General features: G+C 46.2%; 1 protein-coding gene across 2 annotated transcripts in view; it reads right to left on the reverse strand.

Moving 5' to 3' along the window:
- Positions 1-87: 87 nt before the first annotated feature.
- Positions 88-23,144, reverse strand: part of LOC118224565 (guanine nucleotide-binding protein subunit beta-4) — a 33,400-nt gene continuing 10,343 nt past the window's right edge. The window contains exons 2-11 of one of the 2 annotated variants that reach the window (XM_035412085.1): positions 19,393-19,482; positions 7,998-8,111; positions 7,440-7,478; positions 6,816-6,922; positions 5,209-5,272; positions 3,855-4,017; positions 2,555-2,621; positions 1,746-1,947; positions 985-1,201; positions 88-269 (exon numbers count right to left, since the gene is read on the reverse strand). In XM_035412085.1, the coding sequence (XP_035267976.1) occupies positions 163-269; positions 985-1,201; positions 1,746-1,947; positions 2,555-2,621; positions 3,855-4,017; positions 5,209-5,272; positions 6,816-6,922; positions 7,440-7,478; positions 7,998-8,054 (1,023 nt within the window). In that variant the 5' untranslated portion in view covers positions 8,055-8,111; positions 19,393-19,482 and the 3' untranslated portion in view covers positions 88-162. Of the gene's footprint in view, positions 270-984; positions 1,202-1,745; positions 1,948-2,554; positions 2,622-3,854; positions 4,018-5,208; positions 5,273-6,815; positions 6,923-7,439; positions 7,479-7,997; positions 8,112-19,392; positions 19,622-23,144 lie in introns of those variants that run through there. The other variant, XM_035412083.1, reaches the window with a different exon arrangement.

Below are 23,144 nucleotides of genomic sequence, written 5' to 3' on the forward strand. Positions count from 1 at the left end.
ACTTGGAAAAGTATAAAGAACGTTACTCTCCCACAGCTGTGAACTGGCAGCAGTGATTTCCCCGCCCCTCCCAGCCCACCCCCCCCCTCACCCCCTCCTCCCTGGGCGGGGCGGGGCGTCACGCGGTGTTGCCGCCCCCTTGGCTCCGCCCCCTCCGTCGCATTAATTCCAGATTCTGAGGAAACTGTCCCAGGAGCCCGTGGCCACCGCCATGCCGTCATCCGTCACTCCTAAACAGCTCACCCGGTTATCGTGGCCCGCCAGCACACCTGTGGGAGAAGACACAGGCGTCACTCTCACCCTTTCACATCCGCACAGACGTCACCCTCACCCTGTCACACCCGCACAGGCGTCACCCTCACCCTGTCACACCCGCACAGGCATCACCCTCACCCTCTCACCCGCACAGGCATCACCCTCACCCTGTCACACCCGCACAGGCGTCACCCTCACCCTGTCACACCCGCACAGGCGTCACCCTCACCCTGTCACACCCGCACAGGCGTCACCCTCACCCTGTCACACCCACACAGGCGTCACCCTCACCCTGTCACACCCGCACAGGCGTCACCCTCACCCTGTCACAGCCGCACCGGCGTCACCCTCACCCTGTCACACCCGCACAGGCATCACCCTCACCCTGTCACACCCGCATAGGCGTCACCCTCACCCTGTCACACCCACACAGGCGTCACCCTCACCCTGTCACACCCACACAGGCGCCACCCTCACCCTGTCACACCCGCACAGGCGTCACCCTTTCACCCGAGTGACATCACACAGCCATAAGCCAAAGCTGCATTGTGTTAAAATAAGTTCAGCCACTCAGTTACAGTAGTAACTAACACATTTTCAACAACATTAATAGATCAGAGAGACCAGAGAGCCCCCAGGACCAGGGGTCGAGAAACACAGGTCTGAAGCATTTCTGCCCCCCCCCCCCTCCCCATTTCCAAAAAAAGGGGCACTACTCCCGCCACCCACCTGCCCGCTCCCCCTTGAGCGTGTCCCAGACGTTGCAGTTGAAGTCGTCGTAGCCGGCGAGCAGGAGGCGGCCGCTCTTGGAGAAGGCCACCGAGGTGATGCCGCAGATGATGTTGTCGTGGGAGTACATCATCAGCTCCTGGTCCGCCCGCAGGTCGAACAGCCTGCAGGTGGCGTCGTCCGAGCCCGTGGTGAAGGCGTTCCCGTTGGGGAAGAACTGGGGGGGGAGGAAGAGCACGGGGGGGGGGGGATTATGTGCGAAGGCTACCAACATCAGCGAGCAAAGGGCTTAAGTTAAGGCACGCAACTTCTGCAACATCTCCTTCTCACGCTCTCATGAACACTCGCAAGACGAGGACAGAAGAACGATGACTAATTAAAAACTATGGAAGATCTCAACCTGAACGCACAACACCACGATAACTGATCTGAGTATAACACATCTCAATATAATAAGCACAACTACACTTTGGAGACCTGGAATCTCCTCCATTTCAATACTGTAAATTGAGGAAATTAACTGAAATTCAAGCAACTCAAAAATCCCCACATCAAGCATTTAATCCCTTGCAGAGCATGTTTTTTTTTTTTTTGGGAATGTTTTCTCAACATTCTAAGTCAGAGTTCTAGAACTCCACTCCACTCCCAGTTAACAGTAGCCATTGTGACATCAGCATTAGAATGTTCGGTTAAGAACATTCTAATCACACATTTGCGATCGCAAATTTGCGATCGGGATTTTTGGGGCCGAGGGCACTTACGCAAACGGCGTTGATGTCGGACACGTGGCCGGTGAAGGACTGCCGGCACATTCCGTCTCGGATGTCCCAGAGCTTGGAGGAGGCGTCGCAGGCGCCCGACACGAAGGTCTTGAAGTCGGGGCTCAGCGAGAGGCTCATGACATCACCGGTGTGGCCCGTGAAGGTGGTGGCCTGCTGCCCTGTCTCGATGTCCCACAATGCACTGCAGCGGAGCAGGAGAAAAAAAACATCTCAGGGACAGAGCAAGGAAATCCGACGCAACCACCCACCACCCCCCCACAAAATATAAACAAGGAAGCCCCCCCCCCAGCCCCCAAACACACTGTCTGAGTGGGACCTTCTCTGCTAGCTCACAGGAAACCCATTTTAAAAAAGAGGAAAAGCTCCAGACCATCACTGTCACTGAACCAGACCTGGGTCAAAAAATGATCCCTAAAAATACTATAACCCTTCAGGGACTTGAGCAGATAAATGGCATCTTTTAAATGAAACCATTTTCTTTCTTTTTTTTTAACAATCAGTTTGGTTAAACATTCTTTTTTCTTGAAAGCTCTTTCCAGGCATCTGAAGTTAAGAAATTCAAATATGCACCTCAACCATGTTTGCACCAAGCCATAAAGAGTGATGACAGGGACTTTCCCATTTAACTGCACTTCTAATACGCTTGGAAAAAAATTAAAAAAAAAAAAAAAGGAATTGAGCAGAAACATTCTCATTGGGCGAGCCAGCCAAGTTGCCATGACAGCCCCGAGAGACTGACATCGTGATTGGCCTCTCTCGGCTCGGAACCCTCGCAGTCTGCCACTCACCAGGTGGTGTCCCCGGAACTGGTGACGATCTGGATGTCGTCTAGGAAACGACAGCATGACAAATACCCTGCGAGAGCACGGAAAAGAGAGCGACGCGTTAAAGGATGACCGACGCGCGGGGGCATCCTCGGCCTTCGAAAACGAGGAGCCCGGCGTCCGAAGCTGTGATTAATATCAAACGGCCTCAAACGGTGATTCATTGACCTGATGTTGTTTTATGACAGCCTTGGGCCGCACGTGTTTTACAGTGCAGGGTGGGAGACGCAGGATGTGCAGGCTTTTGCTTTCGCAATCGACAACCAATTCAGCCCCAAGAAACCACGTGAGGTGAACTGTGTAATAAAGCACTTTAATAGTGAAACCTGAACGTCAGCAGGACCTGGGCTGAAGATCCTCAATGCAAGAGGCACGGATCTCAAACTCCAGTCCTGGACGGCTGCAGTGTCTGCTGATTGTTGGGGCCTTTTTAAGCACTTAAATGTTTAATCCAAGTCACTGATTAGCAAAAAGTGTCCACACATATTTCCGAATCTTAAATTGGCCTTGGATTGAAAGGTAAGGACAAGCTCCAGCAGACACTGTGCCCCACCAGGACTGGAGTTAAACCTGCAGCCACTGCGGCCCTCCAGGACTGGAGTTAAACCTGCAGACACTGCGGCCCTCCAGGACTGGAGTTAAACCTGCAGACACTGCGGCCCTCCAGGACTGGAGTTAAACCAGCAGACACTGCGGCCCTCCAGGACTGGAGTTAAACCTGCAGACACTGTGCCCCACCAGGACTGGAGTTAAACCTGCAGCCACTGCGGCCCTCCAGGACTGGAGTTAAACCTGCAGACGCTGCGGCCCTCCAGGACTGGAGTTAAACCTGCAGACACTGCGGCTCTCCAGGACTGGAGTTAAACCTGCAGACACTACGGCCCTCCAGGACTGGAGTTAAACCTGCAGACACTACGGCCCTCCAGGACTGGAATTAAACCAGCAGGTGAAGTAGACCAACTACAGGTGAATTCTCTCTTTACCTATGTGGTTAGGTAACTCTGGTCACTCAGACATTGCCTGGCCAGGTCTTTATGGTTACAGGTGTACGGTACAGGTGAGTCAGCTCTTTTAGGTCACAGGTGTATGGTACAGGAGAGTCAGCTCTTTAAGGTTACAGGTGTATGGTACAGGTGAGTCGGTACTTTTAGGTTACAGGTGTATGGTACAGGTGAGTCAGTTCTTTTAGGTTACAGGTGTATGGTACAGGTGAGTCGGTACTTTTAGGTTACAGGTGTATGGTACAGGTGAGTCAGCCCCTCACCTGTGTGGCCAGGTAACTCTCGGGTCACCCTGACGTTCCCCTCCCGGGTCTTCAGGCTGTATATGGAGCAGATGTTGTCCAGGCCGCCGCAGGCCACGTAGTTTCCGGAGGGGGCGTAGGCGCAGGTCATCACCCAGGACGACCGCAGCGGGATGGCGTGCATCTGAGGGCGAGCACAGCACAGCCTTCTTAAAAGAACTACAAATGGCACAGTCCTCTCAATACAAATACAAACAGCACAGCCTTATCAATAAAACTACAAACACCACAGCCTTCTTAAAAGAACTACAAACGGCACAGTCCTCTCAATACAAATACAAACAGCACAGCCTTATCAATAGAACTACAAACAGCATAGCCTTCTTAAAAGAACTACAAACAACGCAGCCTTATCAATAAAACTACAAACAGCACAGCCTTATTAATAAAACTACAAACAGCACAGCCTTCTTAAAAGAACTATAAACAGTACAGCCTTCATAAAAGAACTACAAAAAGCGCAGCCTTATCAATAAAACTACAAACACACATCCTTCTCAATAGAACTACAAACAGCACAGCCTTCTCAATACAACTACAAACTGGCACAGCCTTCTCAATAAAACTACACACTGCACAGCCTTCTCAATAAAACTACAAAGAGCACAGCCTTCTCAGTACAACTACAAACTGCACAACGTTTTCAATACAACTTACAAACAGCACCGCCTTCCCAATAAAACTACAAATTGGCTATTCAATGGAACTACAAACGTGATATATGCTCTGACTCACAGAAAGGCAGCCAACTCGCTAGAAGTTCTGACTGAAAAATTAAAAGCCAAGTTTACCCACAAATCCTACTCTAAAATTTAATATTTTTATCTATCAACCACCCACACAATGTGCTTGCTTGCAAAGAAAATACTTCTTACAACATTTCAGATATTTCTGATGGTAAGACCGCAAGGTACATATTTGCATTCTGGCAAGGAGGAGAGAAGGAAATGCATTATGGGAGTTGTAGTTTTTGCATTACATTTATATTTTATTGTCTCAGTACAGTGAGCAGCAAATAGCTGACAAAATGTCTTTTGTATCTGCAAAAAAATAAATGTCCATTCATGTTCATACAACAATTAGGACGAAGGACACTACACTATAAAGTTCAATATAGATTAAAAAAAACAATTTTACAAAACAATTTTACATGCATATACAGGAGGTTCACAAGTTTCAGAACTCAGGGGTCAGTTGTCCATTGAGCACTGCCACACCACATCACTACACCATATTCTGAGTTGGCACAGGTAAACCGGTAGATCAGCCTACATTTCCAAGAGACCTACTCCATACAACACACGCGGCTTCTCACCTTGTTTGTTGTGTAGCTGTCCCATATGATTAACTTGCCATCTTGAGAGGCACTGACCAGTAACCTGTAAGTTTCACGGGGACAAAAAAAAAAAAGTCAAACTGTGTCTGGATGTAACGCAACGCAGAGTCAAGCATAAGCAAATGTACCAGTGCGATAGAGCAAACACACTGTAACAGTTTTACATTTATATTTTATAATTTGGGCATGTTGAAAGTGCTCTCATCCGGGGCGACTTGCACAGCTTACTTTATTCACGCATACAATTTGTTTATCCCACCGGTCGTCTACTGAAACAATGCAAGCGCCGTACAGGAACATTGAATTTACACATTTAACGGACTCCCCTCTGCAGAGCAAACTAAGGCTCACGGAGCAGCTGAGAGGCACAGCTGCAGTGCCCCGCCCGAGATTCGAACCCGCAACCTCCCCGAGTTACGAGCCCGGTCCCCAGACTGTGACGCTGCGGCGCCTCGTCGGGCGGAGTGTCTCCCCATCCCCCCCCCCCCCCCCCCGCCCCCCCCCCCCCCCGGCGTGGGGGAGAGCAGCTAGGGGCCGCGCCCACCTGCGCCAGAGCCTTGTCATATAATATTCATAAAGCACAAAGCGCAGGCCGCCCGAAAAAAAAAGCCCCGTCCGCACCCATACCCCCTCCCCCCCAAAACGGTCCAAGTCACGCGCAGCTTCCCCGTAGCAGACAGGAAGAAGGAAGGAAGGAAGTGTAAGCTAGCCAGCTAGCGCAGGGTAAAGGAAGGAAGTGAAGGCTAGCCAGCTAGCGCAGGGTGAAGGAAGGAAGCGTAGGCTAGCCAGATAGCGATGGGTGAAGGAAGGAAGCGTAGGCTAGCCAGCTAGCGCAGGGTAAAGGAAGGAAGTGTAAGCTAGCCAGCTAGCGCAGGGTAAAGGAAGGAAGTGAAGGCTAGCCAGCTAGTGCAGGGTGAAGGAAGGAAGCGTAGGCTAGCCAGCTAGTGCAGGGTGAAGGAAGGAAGTGTAGGCTAGCCAGATAGCGATGGGTGAAGGAAGGAAGTGTAGGCTAGCCAGATAGCGATGGGTGAAGGAAGGAAGTGAAGGCTAGCCAGCTAGTGCAGGGTGAAGGAAGGAAGTGAAGGCTAGCCAGCTAATGCAGGGTGAAGGAAGTGTAGGCTAGCCAGCTAGCGCAGGGTAAAGGAAGGAAGTGAAGGCTTGCCAGCTAGCGCAGGGTAAAGGAAAGAAGTGTAGGTTAGCCAGCTAGCGCAGGGTGAAGCCAGGACCCTGCGCCTCCCAAATGTCAACCTCTGTATATAAAACAAACACAGTCTGTTTGTCCTCCTCCTTGGGAGAGTATGCTGCAGCAATATCAGGAAACCGTTTAGAAACTCCATTCATTTTAACCACACCCCTGCACAGGCAACCATTCCAAATGCTACTCTAAAACTTCCAACGGAACTTGCTCTATGTCGGGATTCCTGGCAAATAAATCATTTATGAAACCGATGAAAGAAAAACACTTTAATCTTGAACTGTGGCCAGTTCAAATAGAAACTTGCAGTCAAAAAGGGACACAGCTGATTGATGACACGGGCTGATAACTGACACGGCAATCACTGACACGGCCGATCACGGGCACCCACCTGGAGTCGGTGCCCCAGTGCATGGCGTAGATTTTGGCTAGATGGCCTCTGAGGGTGCGTCTCGTCCTCATCTGGATCCTTCCCACCGAATCCAGACCCGCCGTCATCTGCGCAGAAAGCAGAGATGACATCATTGCAGCCGCAGCCCTGCAGCAGCAGTCCTCAATCCTGCATTACTAATGCACACTTAAACGGCCAGTTAAAGCAGCTGATCACAGTTACTGCCCCCTCACCCGGTTTCCTGGGTATGAACACGCTGCACAAACACAGAAACCCAAAAACCTAGCGACCCCTTCAGGGCCTCTGATGAGAATCAGTGGCTACAGCAAACATGCAACACACAAGAGATTTTAAACTGAATCGCACGCACACACACGCGCACACACACGCACACACACACGCGCGCACACACAGAGGAAAAACTGGGCTGCTTTTTGTAATGCAGTCGGGAGACAGTGTTAAATATTTCAGAGCTTTTAAGTGCACTCTCCAGAAAGTGGGTCTCAGCTGTAATGAGCTTCACATCCGGACACTTAACAGCCACACCCTAAACCCCAACCGCACTGCTGCCCACCCCCCCCCCCACCCCCCCCCCCCCCACCCCCCCCCAAACCAGGTCCTTACCTGAGACAGAGTGGAATCGCTACATGCTTTCCTGGCATCCTGTAAGGAGAGAAACTCCCATCACCGCACAGGCAGAGCCAGAGAAACACACATACAGTACAAGGAAGAGAGGGAGGAGCAGGCTAGGCTAGCGACAGTGGCTAGTCTCCCCCATCTTGGGAGCAGGACCACCAGACCATTTACATCTGAGTGAAGGTGGGATCACCTGACATCCTCCAATACAGAACAAAAACATTTCCGAAGACGGTTCATTTTTGGTTTGCAACTTTTTTTTTTTTCATTGAAAATTTTCAGGTGTCTGTGGAAAAGTCTTAAGACTTACAGTATTTTCCAGAATGTTATTTTCTCCAGGTCTGGTGTTGAAGAAAACTGTTTGTGTGTGTATGTGTGTGTGTGTGTGTGTGTGTGTGTGTGTGTGTATCCTCTTGTGCGAGTGCGTGTGTATGCGTGCATGCGTGTGCGCTTGTGAGTGTGGCCATAACGGTGTGTATGTGTGCGTGTGCGTGTGCATGTGGGCGTGACCGTGCGTGTGTGTGTGTGTAAGCTCCGCTCTCTTACTCGGATCTGATTCCGCAGCTGTTCTGCTTCCTGTCGTAACTGCTCCAGTTCGCTCATTGTCCCCGTCTGATGATGCGTTCAGTCCACTATCCGCTCCACACAACCAGCTGACACCTGCGGGGAAAACGCACGAGGATGACCTCACGTCAGGGGAGAGGAGTGTGGGGGGGAGGAGGGCAACGGGGCGGGGCAGAGGGCAACGGGGCGGGGGAGAGGGGGGCGGGGGAGAGTGGAGGGGTGCAGGGGGGAGGGGATGGGTGCGGGGGGGAGGAGACGAGCACAGGTGCGTTTCACAGACAAACAACCTTTTCCTGCACGCGTTCTATCTTTAGCTCCGTGTGCAATAATAGCTTCTCGATTCGTCTGACCTGTGCTATTAATACAACAGGCACCAGACTCCACTGGAGAATCACGCATCCCAGCTCCCCAAGGGGGAGGGGTTGTCCTGGTAACAACAGCATGCAGAGCTTCAGAGGGCCCGGACACACACACACATGCGCACACACACATACACATACAGACACACACACACACACAGGCACGTACACATACAGACACACACACACACGCACACAGGCACGTACACATACAGACACACACACGCACGTACACACACACATGCACACACACATACACATACAGACACACACACACACACACACACAGGCACGTACACATACAGACACACACACACACAGGCACGTACGTACACACACACACACACACACAGGCACGTACACACACACACACACACACAGGCACGTACGTACACACACACACACACACACAGGCACGCACACACACACACACACAGGCGTGTACACACAGACACACGCACACGCACACACACACCAACACATGCGTGCACAATCTTCAGGACGTCCTGCGTTGCTCAACACGGGCCATACCCAGTAAAATGGGTTTAATATCCACCTGTCAGTCAAGTTCTCCGTTTTATGTCACTAGCAACAAGTCTATTAGTTCACTTCTTTTGCAGTGAAAATGCTGGAATTGTGACCATGTTAGGTGAACATGTTAACATATTAATACCCTTTCATCCACCCATGCATGGCTGTAAATATAGATAACCTCTATAATCCCTCGCCACCCCAACCCCCCCCCCACCCCCCCCCCCCCCCCCCCCCCCCCCCCCCTTATGTGCCGCTTAGTCAAAAGCTCAGGTCAAAATGGCAAAGTAAAATGGCATACGAACAAATAGAGCATCTTAAAATTAGGTTTGTCACGTGGTCCACCAGAGTGGGTATCTGTACTGTGGTATCAGAGTTGTGGTCCAGCCACCCTGAATCAACAGGGCCACAGGTCATCAACAACAAGCCCCGCCCACCAACCCAGAACATAAGCAGAGCACATGTGCAAATATCATCATCAAGCTGTATCCCCACTTCGGCTAATTATTTTAGACACAACTGCTCTGACCCTACAGGGCTCTGCGCTAACGTTTTTCTTTCCCCCCCAAGGAGCACACGTGCTCCAAAGTTGAAATGCACCCCAATTAGTTGATGCGCTCCTAAATTATCTTTCCACTTAGCACACCATCAATTTTCAGGTCAAATGCTTCAAAACTGGGGCACTGTAGAGCCCTGGGCAACTGTGACTTCCTGCTCTTCTTGCGTCGTTGCAAAGAGCAAAGAATCCCCAGGGGCCGGAAAAGCACTACTGCCACCAGGCAGCCGCATTGAAGAGGGCTTTGGAAAGGAGAAGAACACACATGTCGGACGTGACTTTTCCTGATTCGTCAGCTGACTTCCAGACACCAAAATAGGGGGGGGGGGGCGTGTCCTAAGGGTACACGCATCAAAGGGCTGTTTCACTCTGACAGACGACTGGCGGAGAGAATTCCAGCAACACAGCCCAATACTAGTGGGCTGCAGGGACCTTCAGGGGCTCAATCAAACCCTATAAGCTGTGACATCACAAATAAGGGATTAGAATGTTCTTATCTGAACATTCTAATGCTGATGTCACAATCACTGCTGGTAACTGAAAGCAGTGCAGTGAGTTCTAGAACACTGATGATTTGAAAACACATACCAAAAAACCTACTCTTCATAGGAACAATATTAACTGATTAATGAGGGAAGATAAGAAGATAAAAAAAGGCCGTCTCCACAGCGCCACCTAGCTGCCAGCATGTTCACACAGCAGCAGAGTAAAACACGAGCCCTGCTCGTCCCGAGCAGCTCAAAGGAAGCGTCGTTTCGTCGGGGGCCAGCTGCCCCGAGAGATATGGGCCTGTACCAGCCCCCGTCCCACAGGGAGACAGGGGCAGCCTTAATTCCGGGGGGGGGGGGGGGGGGGGGGGGGGGGACAGGGAGAGAGAATAGAGAGAAAGAGAAAAGGAGAGAAGAGAGAAAGGGAGAATAGAGAGAACGAGACAGAGGAAGACCGAGTCAGAGACAGAGAGAGAGAGACGCACAGAGAGTGAGAGAATCCCAGAGAGAGCGAGGGGAGCGAGGGAGAAAGACGGAGGGAGGGAGGGGTGGGGGAGAGACACAGCTGGGGTGTTTGGCAGGGCCTGCCACCAATGATGTGGCCCCTCCTACTGACGCAAGCCTCTCCCACAGAGCCGCCAATGATGTCATCGCACCGCTGCAGTCAGACGACGCTCTGAAACTTCACCGCATGCTTTCAATGCAGTAATAAATCATCACTATTATTCATATTGATATTAAATATCCCATTAATGTGCTCCTATACACTCTATAATGCAGCTTCCATACAGCTCAAAACGGCTAAGTGCTTCACAGAGGCAGAGAGCAAACAGCCCGAACGCATTAAGGGTAAACCTCATATCTGCCCAATAGGAAGCTTTGCTCAGGTTTGCGAATGACACAGGAAGGTGCTCTGTGCGTTCCTGGGAGGGACAGCTCCCCTGGATTTAGGGACACAGTGACGGCGCCTCTGTACCCCTCTCTCTCTAAGCCCAGAGGGAGCGTTGCTCCCCCACAGGCCACAGAAGGAGAATCTCTCCATTTTATTTCCCCACATAAACGTGCGTCTGCTGCCAACGTTTCCTGCTGGGGCAAAAACACAAGGCTTCAACTTCCACACCTGGATAAAAAATAAAAACGGTCAGCCTTAATGTTTTCACCACTTGTCACCAATAATTTTCTTTTTATTTGAATTAAAGGTCCCAAGTTGACCTCAGAGAACCCCCCCACCCCCCGTTTTATGGCAAATTAACGTCCATGAAACCTCCTTCTCTTTGCTTTCCCAGCAATCCCTGAATCAGGCCGTTTAAAATAAGTGAACACTTAAATCAGCTGCAGCCCTGGCCCAGTTCATGAGGTTTTTTTATTGATCGTATGGATTGTTTGAGACCAGCTGAAGAAAGAAACGTTTGACGGAGAGAGAGAGAGAGAGAGAGAGCCTCTCCCGGCACAGACAGTGAGGAGGAGGAGGAGGAGGAGGGCCAGTGGAGGTGCCAGGAGGTCAGTGACAAAGAGTTGGTTTGTGCTCACTGTCTTTTGTTCAGAGAGAGAGTGTGTGTGTGTTTGTGTGTGAGAATGCGTCTGAGTGTCCGTGTAACGTGTGTGTGTGTGCTTGCTTAGGTATGTGTGTGTGTGTGTGCGTGCGTGCGTAGATGTGTGTGTGTGTGTGTGCGTGCTTGGGTATATGTGTGTGTGTGTGTGTGTGTGTGTGTGTGTGTGCGTGCTTGGGTATATGTGTGTGTGTGTGTATGTGTGTATGTGTATGTGTGTGTGTGTGTGTGTGTGTATGTGTGTGTGTGTGTGTGTGTGTGTGTGTGTGTGTGTGTGTATGTGTGTACTTGGCAGTGCCAGGTCTGCCTGCCTGCTACTTTCCAATGCTGGAGACCATGGCAACGACAAGCCCCGCTACGCCCCTAATGCAGTCGCAGTCACGGGCCCAGAGTCACAGTCACCGCTTCCTGCCGGGGTGAGATGAGGACAAGGCAGTCGCAGGAAATGCACTTCCACAAGGCAGTCGCAAGAAAATGCACTTCCACAAGGCAGTTGCAAGAAAATGCGCTTCCACAAGGCAGTTGCAAGAAAATGCGCTTCCACAAGGCAGTTGCAAGAAAATGCGCTTCCACAAGGCAGTCAGCATATGGCATGTACCTGGGAAGGTGTTTTGCAACAGTAGGCCTCAGTGACACGTCGCTTTGGATAAAAGTGTCTGCCAAATGAATGTAATGTAATGTAATGTAATGACACCTACCGACACATCATCCCAATGAGGTCATACCGTGGGAAATTTCCCCCCAGAAAAAAAAACACAGGAATGTCTGACAGCCATCTGACACAAATCACCCCTCATACAGAAAGACGACGCCTTTTCGAAGCATTTTGCGTCACTGCTTCTCACTGCGCTCTGTGGACAACCCAGACTCGGCTGAACTTCACGATCATGTAACGGTCCCACACTGTCCCTACTGCGCAGTCTCTGGCTCCCAATTTATACAACATGGCGGCATGAAAACTGCTTTTCACAAGCCCATGGAAAGTCAATGGGAGACGTCACAGTCACTTGGGTTCATATTCTTCCACAGTCTGTGTTTGACACCCCACAGGATGACCAGGTTCACTGTGATACTCAAGCTCTTCACCGATCAATTAAAGCAGCTGATAACACAGTTAACTCGCTTCGCTTCCTTTCTTGGGTCTGAACCGACTTCAGATTTTAAAGAATAGCGTACAAAGACCAGTGGACCCCATGGTCACCTGAGGGACATGTAGAGCGGTCGAGCGATACTGGGACCAATCCAAGAACCTCGATAGTTAGCTAGATCTTTCAAGATCTCAAAACACTGTCGCCTCACCACCTGGGTCTGATTCTCAGCACAAATATAAGAATGAACAGGTCTAAAAAAAAAAAACAGCTTTTACAAATTCCCGTAGTGGGAAAATTCCAATATTAGAAAACTAGATCAGCCACAGCGGATAATGAGTGTGTGTGAATGTATGTGTGCGCGTACGCGTGCGTGCGCGCACGTGTGTGTATAAAGTGCCCGGGTTTGAACCAAATAATGCGGTTTAATGAAATTACATAACAAGAGCGGCATTTATTTTTAAACACGTCTGCTTTAAGTATCCACAACAGGCTGACACAAAGACACTTTTATTGGATTTCGAGCTGCTGATTGGTCATGAGGGACAGAGGAGATATCTGAGGAGACGTTCTGGTCACATGCACTACACACCTCAACTGCCATTTCTGGCTTTACTGGATGCATTCAGAAATAATATGCAGGTCACAGTATGTGCTAATGCCCTTCAGAATATGGCTAATCTGACCTATGGGCAGGCCATATTATGCTTAAAACAACATTGCTATTAACAACTCCGCTTACATACAATTTTAAGTTGATTTCTGGTAGACAAGAGGGTAAATGTGACCTTTTTAGAAGATAAGAGGATGCTCTTAATATTTCATTAAAGGCCATACAGTGGTCCATGGGTCCATTTCATCAACATTTGCAAGATTAGAAAAGAAAGATTTGGATTTAATCACAAACAGAGAGGTACTGAAATCACGACTACGATGTTCAAAACCTTCATTCAGTCAATCAACCCAAATTAATTGACAGCACATTTTACAAGGAATTGTACCAAAGGAATTTGTTGCAGTGTGCCCTGACTTAAGCCCTACAAAGCAAGCCGGAGTCGACCGTTACTGGGAAGGAAACGCTCCCGGAAAAGGGTGCAGGTAGAACCCTGGGGAGGAACCAGACTCAAAAGGGGGCACCCCTCCCCCTCCAGCCAGCTCAGGGTGAAGGTTCACAGGGACAAACACGGTCAAGTCAATTATCGGTCCGTCTATTCCAGGGGTTTTCAACCTTTTCTGATCCAGGGACCCCCTACCCAGACTCAAAGGCATCCAGGCGACCGCCCAGGACAAGTTAAAAAGGGTTGAGTTTTCAAAAAAAAAAAAAAAGGCTTTCTATTTTGAAATATTTTTCAAATATAGTCATTGCACATCAAGACTAGCCAGGGAACCCCCCACAGAACCTTCAAGGACCCCCCAGCTGAAAACACAGGGGGCTCATCCCTATCGCTTATTTTTACCTCCTTGCATCCTTCCCTCACTCTCCAGCTCCACCCATTAGAGAACGCAAGGAAAGGACACAAGGCCGAGGGAATTGAGGAGGCATTTGTTAGGCAAAGGGACCGTTCCTTGTTTTCAGACAAGCTTCAGTCTGTGAAGCCACATCAGTTACTGGACGGAGTGTAGCACAGTGGGTAAGGAACTGGGCTTGTAACCGAAAGGTCGCAGGTTCGATTCCCGGGTAAGGACACTGCCGTTGTACCCTTGAGCAAGGTACTTAACCGAAATTGCTTCAGTATATATCCAGCTGTATAAATGGATACAATGTAAAAAAATGCTATGTAAAAAAGTTGTGTAAGTCGCTCTGGATAAGAGCGTCTGCTAAATGCCTGTAATGTAATGTAATGTTACTGATGTAGCAGACCGTTAGAAGTGGATCCATTGTTTATACCTACGTCACGCATTCCCGAAAAAAATACTTCTGCAAAGGATGAACTCATGTCTCCTTGCTTAAGCATCCTTGGCGTGCCTCCTAGCCCCTTGCTCCTTCATGGACCATTTAACGGGTTGGAATGTCCTTAATGATGGCGGACGTCAATGGATTTTCGGGGTCAGGCGATGACCGATGGGGACAAGGACGGGTAAAATGAACGCTCGGATTGAGTCCAGGGGTCTAATCCAGGTTTTCCCAACCCTGTTCCCAGGACATCTAGTGTCCTGCAGGTTTTCACTCCAACCCTAACAAAGCCACACCTCATTCAACAGCCAGAGATCTCACTGAGCTGCTAATTAGAAGAATCGGGTGTGTCAAATTAGGGTTGAAATGAAAACCTGCAGGACGACAGATCTCCTGGAACAGAGTAGGGCAGCCCCGCTCTAGTCAAGGTGTATGTAAACGTCTGGAAGTGACAAGTCAGCATTGGCTCTATCCATCAAAGACACAGAATCACGGTAATATATAGGCCTATATTGCATAACCAATGTGTGTGAGTGTCGGCTGTTGGATAGCAGCAGTTCTGCCCCACCCCCTCTGCTCCCCCCCTTTTTTTTTTGTTCTGCCCTCCCCAGAAAAGGAAGCAGGAAGTGACCCTTCTCCAGCAAGATCACGGCACTTTTGTTCTAGAGCTCTTCACTTCTCTCAGCGGCTGCAGAAGCCTGAGGTGTTTCGTTTTAATGTTTTTGGTTTTAAAGTCTTGCTCTAAACACTGGATAGAAGCTTCGGTAGTTTAGCCAGAGGAGCCAAAAAAAAACCCAGTACTGAAGGCTCCAGACCCAACAGGCCTCTCGCACGCAAACCTTCCGGCAAAAACACGGATGCTTCCAGAAACAAAATGGCCATTTACTCAGGCCCTTGGAAGGAGAGGGAAGTCAGATTTTTGAAACCCAGCCATTTCTGACCCAATACCCAGGCCCAGTTGAGGCAAATGTAACCACCTAACGTAAGTGATCAAAGTCAGGGGTCTAATCCTATCCGAAGAGAGCCAGTGTGGGTACTGGATTCTGTTTTAGCCCCACCTCACCACACTGCAGTTCACAGGTCACGCTTGCACAGACACCAGCCAGAGGAAGACGCTTCAGGTTCTGCTCAACAGGTGCAACTGCAGTATTCTGTTCAACCAGCAAGGGTCACTGGTTCATGATGGGATGCTGTCATCCTGGTTGACTGAAACCCTCCTATCTGAGCAACGCTAGCTTGCTGGGTGCCGTTAGCCACAGTCGCATAAATGCACATGTATGGATGCACTGCATAAATGGAGTTATTTTTTAAATTTATTTAAATGAAATATAATCATAAAACAAGGACAACATCACAAATGCAAAGCAACATGAGTGCTAATAGCCCCCCCTTGTGGAGAATCCTCAGGTTAATAAACGTGAGTGAGTGACTGCGTGAGCGAGTTACAAGTAAAGTCCACGAGGTGCTTCGCATCTAGAAATTAGGGCTAGGACGATAACTAAATTTGACGAATGGACAAATCAGGGAGAAATTTGCGATATCTAGGCTATATTATATAATTATTTTAACTGAAAACAGTATAGCCTATGTATTCAACTGTTCAACCGAGATAAGCCGAGGTTAGCAGAGATGGAAGCCATGTTGTGTGAGCATTTTTAATTATATCGCCAAGTAAAACTGTGCTTGAACAAATGAATGGATATAACTTGTCACTGACTGGAGGAGAAGCCAAACAGCTTCGTATTTGCTGGAGGAGTTTCATGCCTATCAGAAAAACAAATTAAACTTCTAAATTATGTTTACAGCCAAACATAAACTCAGTGGACACGACAACAGCTGTCTGACGTAATCACTTTTCTAAAAATGAACAAACAAACAAACAAACAGAAAAAAACGTCACTTTCATATCCATGTCTAGCATCTTTTGGTTTTTGTTCAGAAGGAGAACAGCGTCCCACATTCTTCGGTTTCAGACAGGATCTGGATTTGTTTACAATCTGGCCTGCCGGACAGCCCCACCCTTCCAGAAGGGACAGACAGCCTGTGCTTCTTCACACGGCCACATCCACGCATCTGTGGTGACCGTTACAGAACCAAATTGTGTCAGAAAGTGTTTGGATAAGTGACAGGCGGGTAGAATGTTTATTTACGCATTATTTGTCGATTTCACGGCGTTATCGATAATTACCAGTAAACTGATAGGTGGTCCCAGTCCCACTAACAATTAATTGGTCTTAAATCAGTCTGGATAGGTGTGTATGTTCAATGGCTACATGTAGGCCTAATGTAAGTAAAAAGGCTGTTACTACGTTAAGAAAATGCCAAAAAGATAAGCATCTAGAGAACTTTTTTCTGGCCATATTCTATAATGATTTTATAAAAAGGGGATGTGCAGAGAAATTTTAGTTCTGCTCAAAACAAAGTCTTTGCTGAAATGTACGGTACTGCAAGTTTTCAACTAAATCAGACATTTCCTCAGTTAAAGTAATCTAAATAGGAAAAAAAATCTTACATCGAAAATCAATGAAATCTGAGCATGGTAACTCTTCACGGACAGAATTGTTCCAGCCTTTGGTTACAAACCCTCCAAAAATGTAGGATGTTTGTTGAATCAAATTAGAGACATTCCTACCCAATCAAGGATAAAAATCTTCACTCTTGAAGCGAGTATGGGACCCATTAAGCATGATACTGAAGCAAGGTGTTGTGCCTTTTTTCCCTTAACATTCAAACGAACAAAGAGGCCAAATGTACAATTTCTTCAGAATACATCATCTTATTGCTCTTCAAGCACATATCTGGCAAGCTTTCAAGGAATCCATTTTATGACATCATCAATGAACAATGCTTTCTATATTGATGACATCAGGAAGGGAGAGTCTGTTGGGGGGGGGGGGGGGGAGCCCAACACCCACCACAGTTCTTATTGAAGCAGTCAAATCATGCACCTGAAGGACTGAGAATATGATTTGATAAAACAAATGCAATTAAAATGGGTGAACATTAGGCAAAGCTAGTCTGACCTGCTGCAAACCTAGTCTGAATATTTCAAATATCTGGAAGTCAATGCAAAAACGTGTGACTGAAAAATAAACCAACCAGATTTTAACCAATCTGCTGGGTAACAGCACACTACCAAAACACTCCAGGCCAGTTTTGTCCGGTTAACTGGATGCTAGCTGTCAGCTGGATGTTTGCAGTGTTTAATATCAGTTGGATGTTTGCCATTAGGCTACGTAATAACGATATTGAAATAGGAATTCAGGACGGCACGCGCTGTAGCCCTTATTGGAAGTTCATTTTCTTTCCAGTTGCAATGGCTGCCAAATTTTGAATTCCTGAAATAGGCCATGCCACAGGTGATTTTCCAGAATAAATAGTAGATTGCGAGATAAAAACCATGGCATGTACGTTGCTCTTTATTTATTTATTTATTTTTATTTTTTTTGTGGTGTGTCAGCATTAAATAATTACCATAGGCCACCCTGAACTCCAAAAAGCATTAACATTCAGGTAACAGAGAAGCAAACTACTATACCCAGTGCCCCAAGGCTTTAACACAGAGCTTTGTCTGGCTAACTTCCTGGTGCTGTACAGCCTAAGGCCTACGAGTTGCTCTCTCCCAACAGATTATTCCCAGAACTTACATCACTGTTTTCCACCTAAAACTTCAAATTCAAAACTAGACTGCTACGTTTAAAATGACTAGCATGACATTATTGTATATTTTTTTAAAATGATGACCTTGACCGTTTAACGCAGTTTACCACCAATTCAAAGATACTGTACAAAGCACTAGGCTATGTCAACAGATCACCTAAAACATTGTTTGTACATATATTGAACAAACAGGTTTACCATTCATAGCCTGTGCAATTGACATAGGCGTAACTGTACATAGCTTAAGGTCACAGTTTCCAACAGTATGATATTCCAACATGACAAACACCACCATAGTCATTGTAACTAGCAGTCAGTAACGACAATACCTAAAATCTTAAGGCTGAACGTCTGATTAAAATCTCAGCAGTTTGCTTTTGCTTCCATTTTAATTGCACGACTAATACTTTCTATCCGAGCTAAATTTATAGCTCGCAAATATGTCCAATTTACACGAAAAGTCAACGACAACTGTGACCAAAACATATTTGCTTATTTACTTAAGCTGACCGTACAGGTGACGGCTATACATGCAAAATGCAGCCCCCGCTAGCTAAGTGAGGTTAACCAACGTTACCACTGAATTATTGATGAAAAAGCACAGCAATGAAATAGCCGGCTAAGCTCGATGTTAATGTAGCTTACACGCATGGACAATGCACACACATACAGCAACAAATAAACATTAAATTTCTAGCAACCGCGCACAAACGTCATAAGAAGCTGTTATCAATCCATTATAACTGGGCTAGATGGCAAGCTACCATACAAATGACACCGAGTTTCGTGTCGCTAAATCCGCAGCTGACCGAACAGCAAGGCCGCGCTTTCGTTAAATAGCTACCGTTAGCCGATAGCTAACTAGCCTTGTTATACCGACAGATTTTTGGGCTAATAAAACAGTACGAATTGTCAAATCTATGTAATGTTATATTAACCGGCTGAATTAACCAAATAACATTAGAGTCGCGCCTTGGAAAATCAACTAAATGCTAGCGCTGCTTGCTAATTAGCCAATGCTAAGTTATTTATACGCAATGGTGGAAAAACACTTGCCGAAGTGCACACACGTTTCCTGTACAACGCAGCTAATCCTGCATATGCAGCATATGATCACTACACAGAGAAAATGACCATCATATAGCAAACTTAATCTGCCTCACGGAACGAAGCAGGAAATAAAAAAGCACAAGAAAATGCAAACAGAATCTGTGTTAGCCAGAAAGCTCCATTTAACACACATGTCATTACCTGAACTCGGCTTCTGAGCAAGTCCACGGCCTTCCCAATCGCTTCTTTAAATCCTCCACCTTCAGATCACACACATGGCCCCTGTAGTGACTGAAACGTTAAAATCTGTCAGTTAATCTGGTCAGTTTTCGAATACCTCGCAAGGCCAGGCAACATTAACTCAAACAAGGTTTGACTCAATCTTTGCCCAGCAAACTGGTCACCACACCCATACAGAAACTGGGGACCTGGCAACAGCATAGGAGGAGGGGTGCGCTGAACGAATGGGCATTTTACATTATATTTATTTTACACCCGGGATACCACACATTTATTTTTCAATTTTTATGTAATAAAAATAAAGCGCACGGCATTCCTCGCACCTGTTTCACGTCTGAATGTACTGCACTGTGCCGAAGAGGCATTTTGCCTAACCTACTGAGAAATGGTATTGCCTGTCAGCTGCCTCAACAAAATGAAAGCAGGACGGGAAACAGGAAATGTGTTTTATTGTTGATGAAAATAAACACATTCTCATCAAAGAGTGGCGCGTTGGACGTTTTGTTTTGCGTATAGAGAATACTGTGGTTTAACCACTCCGTGAAAATACGGCGTGAAATACGGCGATTTAATGCGGTCATCTTCCACTGCGTTGTGATAATCCAACACCCCAAGTGTGGCTCTACTGCTAGTACAGAACAATGGCCAGCGCTTCCACGGTTCAATTTCTCTCTCTCTGTCGAGCAACAGATAAGGGTTTTCCCCCATATTTTTGTTGATTGATCTTGTCACAAGTTCAAATTCCAATAGATGTAACATTTCTCTACATGTAGCCAACATACAAACAATGCTGCATCTTGAAATTAAGTTTCAGCATTTAGTTATTTAAAACGGTCAAACCATCAACCGCTTTGGTATTTTGTCTTTAGTTGAGAATATTTAACTGAAAACACATAATTGATATCCTTCTTTTATCGTACATGTCTTCCAGAGAAAATTTGTCACTTAAAGTAGTTATTTCGAAATGAATGAGCTGTATTCTTGGACCATTATATCAAGAGTTGCCTCTGAAATAAGATGACGGTTTAATAAAAATTGTGATCAACACATTAAAACGCATCGAACTTAAGTCTCCAAAATGTCAATGGTTTTACAAACAACTAGTGTACATTGAACTACCTCTACTTATAATAATGACTATATTTCATGCCTTATATTTAAATCTATCTTTTTAAACTGGTGTAAATTTGTATGCATCTATGAAAAAATCTTATGATTGTATTCAGTTGTAGTCTATATATTTTCCTGAGATGAATTTCGATTTTATTATGCTTTTACAATATGGAGGGCACAGTTTGGTCGATTAACGGGTTCCTTTTTATAATGTGAAAAAAAAACTGTACAGTTTTGAATCTGGGTTGCTTAGAGTTTTGCATACAGAAGCAGATGGGCCTGGCCCCTGTCTGTTTTAAACGGATAAGTAAGGACTTAAAAAGAGGGTTTTTTTTCCCATTAGGAACTCCTGAATTGTTAATGTGACCAATGAAAGGACACAGTGGGAGAGGTTTAGCCATAATCAATGAGGGAGACATCAAAGACACTGAGCTCCTGGTTTCCTTCTGGATTGACATGAGGGGGGCAAGATTAACTCTAATTTATTTATTTTATTTTTTAAATAAATGAATTCAGCCATTTACAAAGCAAAACATTAACCAGCTCAAGACACGTGTAATATATTCACCAAGCGGATTATTTTGTGGGGAGAAAAAGCAACCATATTTTCTCAGATTCGTTTTTTCTTCAAAGCATAACAAGGAAAGGTTTAATAGAAATTTTAAAAAATCAAATTTGCTCCAAAAGTATTATTTCAATCACACACAGTATTGTTTAAATCATATCTTGTACTGTATTGATAAACTTTTGTTTTCAAACACTAAAATGCATTCAGTTAAAATTAATCCAATAAAACAACTATTGCTTATTGTTATGTGTATTTTGAACCTCCTAAAGCTTTATACATTACTCTAGATAAGACTGTTAAATAAATTTATAGAATAACAACAAATAATACAAGATTACTGCGCACATAACTGCACAGTGTGTTGAATGCTCCAACAAAGACAAAACCAAGTTAGTAAACTAAAAGTGTAATGCTTGTAAGACAAAACTTGCACGTCTAAGTTGAAGCTGTGACAGATGTTGATTAAATATGGGCCTATGTGTGTCCTGGTATAACAAAGGGTTATCTATAGGCTTATAATATTAATTTGGAACTAATGTTAATCGCATAAATGTTTTTAATATCAATAAGGAAAAGCAATTGAACACGTTATGTCCATATGTGTGGACTCCATACATTCAGGTATTCATGTTGTTAAACTAAAATGAGGGGAAAAGAAAAATGATGAACAAACGCTAAGAAAACTGCACGATATGTCCTTCACTAGATGATTTGTCCTTTAAAGCCACTCAAAGCTTCATAGGTGAACCCAACGGACACAAATATGACCGCTGTTGCACACGGACACAACAGATGCAATGCGTCACAGAGCTGCTATTTAAGCTAAAGAGGTTTGGTCATAATGCGCCTGTGCACGGATTCCCCCCTTTTTCATATTTTCACAGAAACTGCGATCTTGCCCAGGCACATTGTCATATGGGTGACACGGGGCAAGTGAGTCAGTGTATTTAGATTCCCCACAGAGGTGTGTTGCTCAATGGGGCCATGGCATTAGTCATCCCAGGCATCCCACTTAGCTCTGCTATTTCAAGCTTCAACATGCAAGTTATCACAAATGGGGCAGGTTCAATTACTTTGGGTTGCATCCTGGACTTGTCACCTCTCACACCGTCAGGGATAACTTTTTCTGTTGATGTTCATTATCTTCTTAATAACCAGATTAAATGTCAGTTTTTTTTTTTTTTTTTTTTTTTTTTTAAATGCGAGAGCTTCATATTACTTTGGGTAGCTTTGCTTATAGACTCTCTTCCATTTGGTCTGGTTGTAGCTGGCAGATTTATAATGCTGGAAGTGTTTCAGGGGAGGAAGTGCACAAGCAAAGTTGATCATTTATTTCTGGAGAATTATTATTTTTTTTTAATCACCACAGACATCTATTGTACTGGAATATAATAAAGCGTGATGCCAATTCACAGCGAAAGAGATTAAAGTGGATGCTTAAATGGCACGTCTAAACAGTATGACCAAATAAACAGGTCAGTCATGGAGGTACAGCAGGGGAGACTTATCAGCTGCGTTATAAAAACCCGGCTGACTTACAGATCTGCAGTGCATACTCATTGTGCATTACACAGGACTATATGCAGAACGGTGGCAGTGTAGCACAGTGGGGTAAGGAACTGGGCTTGTAACCGAAAGGTCATGGGTTCAGTTCCTGGGTAGGACACTGCCGTTGTACCCTTGAGCAAGGTACTTAACCTGCATCCATTTAGGTGTATAAATGGATACAGTGTAAAATGCTGTGTAAAAGTTGTGTAAGTCCGTCTGGATAAGACCGTCTGCTAAATGCCTGTAATGTAATGTAAGAACTAGCATTTGCAGAAAGGCATCCATACCACAAAGGGTTAATGCCCACAGGTTATGGCAACATTAGCTTTGAGTTTTAAGCCCCAGGATGTGGACTAGAATACATGATATACACAAATGGATAGGTTCACAGAGGGTAGTTACTGTTACTGTTTATTAGCAAGTCACATCCCCAGAAAGTGGGGAGGGGATGACTTGTCTCACATCGGAAGTGTGTCAAATTGGT

This window comes from Anguilla anguilla, chromosome 4 (assembly GCF_013347855.1).
Source record: "Anguilla anguilla isolate fAngAng1 chromosome 4, fAngAng1.pri, whole genome shotgun sequence".
In the NCBI taxonomy this organism is placed as follows: Eukaryota; Metazoa; Chordata; class Actinopteri; order Anguilliformes; family Anguillidae; genus Anguilla; species Anguilla anguilla.